At 44.2% G+C, this 6,857-nt stretch overlaps 1 protein-coding gene and 1 long non-coding RNA gene across 2 annotated transcripts in view; one reads left to right on the top strand and one right to left on the bottom strand.

The window, feature by feature from the left end:
• HIPK1 (homeodomain interacting protein kinase 1) overlaps positions 1-431 on the bottom strand; it is a 42,780-nt gene extending 42,349 nt beyond the window's left edge. Inside the window, exon 1 of the mRNA XM_012000783.1 lies at positions 91-431. Coding sequence (XP_011856173.1) covers positions 91-301 — 211 coding nt within the window. The 5' untranslated portion in view covers positions 302-431. The remainder of the gene's footprint in view (positions 1-90) is intronic.
• On the top strand, positions 63-6,781 carry LOC105554347. Its single transcript, XR_001008311.1, has 2 exons — positions 63-1,399; positions 6,460-6,781. It is a non-coding gene; the product is annotated as an uncharacterized LOC105554347 (long non-coding RNA).
• Positions 6,782-6,857: the final 76 nt, after the last annotated feature.

Raw genomic sequence — 6,857 nt, 5'->3', positions numbered from 1 at the left:
CCGACGAGCGGAACGCCGAGCGGCCGCCCCTCAACCCGGACGGCCCCGCCTCGCCGGAACTATTCACCCGCCCCGCGCCATGACACCTACTGAGGCGGAAGTGCAGATGAATGGACTCTCTAGGACGACCGCATAGTACTGATCGCAGTGGGAGTGGGTGGGCCTCGAGTGGGTGGGCCTCCGTGGGGAGCCAGCGTGGATCGAGTGCGGGGGCTGGGCTTCCCGCCCCCTCCGCACCGTAGACTCCGCGGTGATTTAAAGGTGCCTGGCAGTGGTAGGGGATCCAACTGTAAAATGTCATCCCAGCTAGTGTGACATCACCACAGTCTAGTGTGACACCCCCAGAGCCTGGGCAGTGTACAGGAAGACAGTGCCTAGCAGAGGAGCTCCACTGCCGGTGAGGGATTACCTCAGGTTAGGTTTTAATGTTTCGTTGCCGTCTAGAGACGTTCTAGCAATGTGACATCTGTGTACCCTATCTGGAAGTCTCCCTGTACGTCAAGAGCCCCTTAGGGGAGTCTCCCATTGCCGCCTTGGGAACCTGTGTTTACATTAGGAAGAGAGAGAATAGCTGTAATCTGAGCTCAAACGCTCAAAACATGCAGTGAGCGAATGCTAGCATAATTTTTTTGCCTCTACCAGAAGGAAGTAAGGCTGGGTATTTAGAAAACAGAACGCGTTGGCACAACATTCTGAGAAAAAGGACACTGAAAATTAGGTTATCCTAATGGAAAAGCAGTTGCGATCTCCCAAAATCAAGAGATTCTGTAGGACTTCCGATATATCTCCTGCTGTGTAAAATATTCAGATTCCTGAAGTGGGGGACATTTCTAAGGCAACTGTAATCTCTTCATTTTTTCCATCCCACAAGTGCTGGAGGCAGCAGTGATCTGAGCCCTAGAAAGTGACTGTCCGGCACCATCGGTATTTGCATATACTCTCTGAAGAGAAGGGCAGATGTGGCTAAGACAAAATTCTACTATCAAGTTTTGTTTCTCAGATCTCACTCATTAACATCTTTGATTTCCTTGGATCCCCATAACACACACACACAAAAAAAAACTATAATTTTTGTAAAATGTGCTAAAGTACCTTTTAAGGGAAGTCATTTGACTTTCTCTCTGGCTTAACAACACGGGGAGCAGTTCCATTTTATCTGGAACAGGGAAGTTTATTTCCCTAGAGAAGTAGGGTTACCAAAAATGTTCGATCCCACAAGGCAGTTTTGTTTGCATATTTTCACAGAAACTTCCTTCTACTACTTAAAGAACTTAAAGTCCTCACGTTGGGCCAACCTGGGAAATATGAAGACAAAAAGAGTGGGTAAACGTGCCTGCTTGATGAGCCAGAAAAAAAGGCAGAAACCTGTGGTCTGGGTATAATAGATCCTGCTCAGAATGTAAGCTTCAAACACACTGTTTATCATGCCTTCATTCAACCTAACTCTCTGACATGTTCCTAAACTCCTGCTCTCTCAAGGCATGTCCCTTTCCTCTTTTCAAATATCTCTCAGAATTCACCTCTCGGGAACCTTTGCTGATTGACTCTTATTTTATTTGAATTCTACGTCATCATCTGATTACTTAAATTAACCTGTACCTTCTTTATTTATACTTGTTAACCTCTATTTTCATTGCTTTTAGGTCCTCAGTCTTTCTCACTATACGGGGAGCTTCTTAAAGTCTGTATTTTCTCCTCTTTAGTATCATTCACTCATTCATCCAGCAAACTGCTGTATGCCTGCTCTGTGCTATACACTCTTCTAGACACTGGGTCAGGTATGCATGAGACAGGTGAATAAGGCATGGTCTTTTCCCTCAGGGACCTTACAGTCTATTGAGGCAAAAACGTGTGCAGACATATATAAGATAAGTGAGAGAGTCGGAGAAGAACATCAGAAGTGATATTTGAGCATAGTAAGGTCAAAGAAGTTTCAAAGTTTCATCATTTGTCCATTCAGTAACTATTTACAGAGCATCTTCTGTGTGCCAGGCACTATATAAGAAATTAAGGGGCTGGGTGTTGTGGCTCATGCCTGTAATCCCAGCACTTTGGGAGGCCGAGGCGGGTAGATCACCTGAGGTCAGGAGTTTGAGACCAGCCTGGCCAACATGGTGAAACCCCATCTCTACTAAAAATGCAAACATTAGCCAGGTGTAGTGGTGCATGCCTGTAATCCCAGCTACCCGGGAGGCTACGGTAGGACAATCACTGGAACCCAGGAGATGGAGGCTGCTGTGAGCCGAAATCGCACCATTGCACTCCAGCCTGGGTGACAGAGTGAGACTCCGTCTCAAAAAAAAAAAAGAAAAAGAAAAAAGAAATTAAGGAGACACAGAAGAAAAGGCATGGTCTGTTCCCTGAAGGAGCTTACAGTTAAGCAGAGAAGTGGCAGGATATAGAAGTAATAAGGTAAATTGAGTCAGATTTTGAAAGGCAATGTAGAGCTGTTAGAAGTTTATTCACACAGGTGGCCAGGCACAGTGGCTCATGCCTGTAATCCCAGCACTTTGGGAAGCCAAGGTGGCAGATCACTGGAGGTCAGGAGTTCGAGACCAGCCTGGCCAACATGGTGAAACCCCGTCTCTACTACAAATACAAAAATTAGCCAGATGTGGTGGCATATGCTTGTAATCCCAGCTACTCAGAAGGCTGAGGCAGGAGAATCTTGAACCCGGGAGGCAAAGGTTGCAGTGAGCCGAGATCGTGCCATTGCACTTTAGCCTGGGCAAACACAGCGAGACTCTGTCTCAAAAAAAAAGTTTATTCAAATGGGTAATGTGAGAGAGAACTAGTGATGGTGAAGGAAGATAGCTGGCTGGAGTGGGTAAAGACTGGAGAAAGGGATCCTAATCAGAAAACTATGATGAGGGTTTGATTAAACAGGAAAGAAGGCGAGAAAGGGGCAGATATGTGAAATATATCCTCCTAAACAAAGACAGAGCAGCTGGAGAGGGAGATGGAGCAGTTAGCAATTGGAAGCATTCAAGTCTCATTCAGGGTCTGACATCCTTCTAGGACCTAGAGCCTAGATTCAGTGTTGCAGGCAAGAAGTCACTTGCCCAAGAGCGGCAGTGCTTAAGACCAAATAGGAGAAGCTGACGAGAAGGCTGTGTCTTGAGACAAACTGAACCATGAAGCTAGGCAAACTCTTCAAACAAATTATAAATCCTAGGGGCTAGGAAAAAAAGAGAATTTAAATAGAAATCAACAGGTTGTGAAACTGGGAAAACCAGATTAGAGTGAAGGTCTGCAGTAAAGGATAAAAAGCAGAAAAGTCCCTTGAGCCAACAGGAGGAGAACGTCAATGATTTTTTTTCAAATCCAGACCCCAGGATACTTTTTATTTGGAAATAATGTTAAACATACAGATATGTTGCAAGAGTGACAAAAAGAGGACCCATATACCTGTTACCCAGATTATTAACATCTTGCCCCTTTTGCTTTATCATTTGCAGTTATAGATAGATAGAGTTCTATTACACACATACATGCTTTTTTTTTTTTTTTTTTTTTTTTTGACAGTCTCACTCTGTCACCCAGGCTGGAGCGCAGTGGCGCGATCTCGGCTCACTGCAACCTCCGTCTCCTGGGTTTAAGTGATTCTCCTGTCTCAGCCTCCTGAGTAGCTGGGATTACAGGTGCCCACCGCCACACCCGGCTAATTTTTTTGTATTTTAGTAGAGACGGGGTTTCGCCGTGTTGCCCAGACTGGTCTCAAACTCGTGAGCTCAGGCAATCCACCCACCTTGGCCTCCCAAAATGCTAGGATTATAGGTGTGAGCCACCACACCCGGCCCACATACATTTTTTTTTTTTCTGAGCAGTTGAAAGTAAATTGCATGCATCATGCTCGTTTACCACATAATACTTGAATATCCTAATAAGTACATTATCTTATAAAAACAAAATACATACAATTATCGACTCCAGGAAATTTAACATTGCTCTAACACTTTACCATCCATGTTCCAAATGTTGTCAGTTGATCCAATAACATCTTTTTTTAGCATTTTTTTCTTTTCCAGCACAAGATTCAGTTTAGGATCATATATTACATTTAATTGTCATGTCTCTTTAGTGTTCTTTAATCTGGCACAGTTCCTCAGCTTTTCTTTGTCTTTGATATTTTTGAAGAATACAGGCCTTTTTCTGGTAAAAGGGTAATAAAATGTTCTTCACAGCTGGGCGCGGTGGCTCACACCTGTAATCCCAGCACTTTGGGAGGCCGAGGCGGGTGGATCACGAGGTCAGGAGATTGAGACCATCCTGGCTAACACGGTGAAATCCTGTCTCTACCATAAATACAAAAAGAAATTAGCTGGGCGTGGTGGCGGGCGCCTGTAGGCCCAGCTACTCGGGAGGCTGAGGAAGGAGAATGGCGTGAACCCGGGGGCAGAGCTTGCAGCGAGCCGAGATGGCGCCACTGCACTCCAGCCTGGCAACAGAGCGAGACTTCGTTTAAAAAAAAAAAAAAAAAGGCCGGGCGCGGTGGCTCAAGCCTGTAATCCCAGCACTTTGGGAGGCCGAGATGGGGGCGGATCACGAGGTCAGGAGATCGAGACCATCCTGGCTAACACGGTGAAACCCCGTCTCTACCAAAAAAAATACAAAAAAAAACTAGCCGGGCGAGGTGGCGGGCGCTTGTAGTCCCAGCTACTCGGGAGGCTGAGGCAGGAGAATGGCGTAGACCCGGGAGGCGGAGCTTGCAGTGAGCGCTGAGATCCGGCCACTGCACTCCAGCCTCATTTTAGGTTTGTTGTTTATATTTGTCTCATGTTTACTTATAATTAGATTCAGGTTATCCATTTCTGGCCAGAATACTTCATGTATGATATTGTGCCCTCAGGATATTATATCCGAAGGCACATAATGTCTCTCTGTCCTTCACTGGAGATAGTAATTTTGATTACTTTGTCAAAGGATCTGATTTCTCACAGTGCATTTACTATTTTTTCCTTGTAATTAATGAGCAATCTATGGGGACACATCTTAGACAATGCAAATATCTGGCTCCTCTTTAAACGTTTTCCTCTAGATTTAGCATCTATTGTGTTTTGCCTGTACCAATCCTCCCTTGTCTCTTATTTAGTTAGTTGGTTTTTTAGTTATCTATCAATGATACAGACTTATGGACTACTACTTTTTTCAATGGTTTATAATTCATTACTGTCTTTAATTATTTTGGAACTTGAATTTTCCAGATTTAGTCATGGATACCCTTTCAAGTTGGCTCCTGTGTCTTTTTTAGCATGTCTCCAAAATAGGATGCTCCAGATTCATCTTGTACTTTCCATGCCCCAGCCCCAGAATCAGCAATTTCTCTGAGGAGTCCTGGATTGCTATTTCTTTAATGTGGAACTATATTAGAAAATAAGATCTGAGCCGGGCATGGTGGCTCACACCTGTAATCCCAGCACTTTGGGAGGCCGAGGTGGGTGGATTGCCAAGTCAGGAGTTCAAGACCAGCCTGGCCAAGATGGTGAAACCCCATCTCTAAATACATCTAAAAATACAAAAACTAGACAGGTGTGGTGGCGGGCTCCTGTAATCCCAGCTACTTGGGGAGGCTCAGGCAGAGAACTGCTTGAACCCGGGAGGCAGAGGTTTCAGTGAGCCGAGATCATGCCACTGCACTCCAGCCTAGGCGACAGAGCGAGACTCCGTCCCCACCCCACAAAAAAGATCTGAGCACTAGGCCCACAATGATTTATTACTGAATGCTTGGATATGAATGTCAGCCCTTTAGTTTCCCTACTAATCCCTTTCCTCAGAGTTGCAAGACTTAGGTATCACCAAGATTCTTCTCTTAAGACTCCTTTTGAGTATCCTTAGCAGAGAAAGCTTGCATAGGGAAATTTGGCAGACACTGTCCATTGCCTATTCAAATAAATAGTTAGGGATAGCTAACTTCTCTAGGAAACAATCCCCATACCTCAGGGGCTTATGGAAAGGTCACGGCTAGCTGGTCCATAATGGCATGTGCCTGTAGTCCCAGCTTCTCAGGAGGCTGAGGCAGGAGGAGTGTTTGAGCCCAGGAGTTCAAATCCAGCCTGGGCAACATATTGAGACCCCCATCTCTAAGGTAGATAGATTAGATACATAGATAGATGGATAGACTGACAGATAGATAGATAGATAGATAGATAGATAGATAGATAGATAGATAGATAGATAGATAGACAGATAAATAGATTCTGATTTTCAAGAGAGCGGTTTTAGTGGCATAGTGGGGGCAGAAGCTGTGTGGTTCCTACACAGGATTACTCATAGTATGAGTGGTGACTGACAAGCTGGGAAGAATGGTTTGGTCCAACTGAATGATAGAATCTATTCTGGTCAATACCCATATTCAGCTCTTAATATCCAAGGAATCTGCTTGGGTCCACATAAGCTACATCTGAGAAGTCATGAAATGAATCATTTTGACAACGTTCTCTATCACTTCTCTTCTCACAGGAATAAACCAGGAAAAGTTGTTCTGGCCCCTCATCTGGTTTCAATATCTAGCATGAGAGTGACAGGGATTAGAATAATGGACATTTTGGGGACTGTGTTCTAGCAGAAATGATGGACTAGTGGAACAGGAGTTTGGATGAAGCGGCATCCTATGGGATTAAAGAAGATTTGAATACAAACTTTCCTAATAAATGAAAGGGAAGGTGAAACTAGAGCATGCTGATGGCTGCACAGCATTGTGAATGCACTAAATGCAGTAACTGTCCACTTTAAAATGTTTAGTAATATGTCAATTTTATCTAAATAAAAAAAAGGAGCAACATAGTGAGACCTTGTCTCTAAAACAATTTTATTCAGATGTCATGGAGGATAAAACTTTCTTTTTTTTTTTTTTTTTT

Source organism: Mandrillus leucophaeus, unplaced genomic scaffold (assembly GCF_000951045.1).
Source record: "Mandrillus leucophaeus isolate KB7577 unplaced genomic scaffold, Mleu.le_1.0 Scaffold64, whole genome shotgun sequence".
NCBI lineage: Eukaryota > Metazoa > Chordata > Mammalia > Primates > Cercopithecidae > Mandrillus > Mandrillus leucophaeus.
This window is presented reverse-complemented; position numbering and strand designations above follow the sequence as displayed.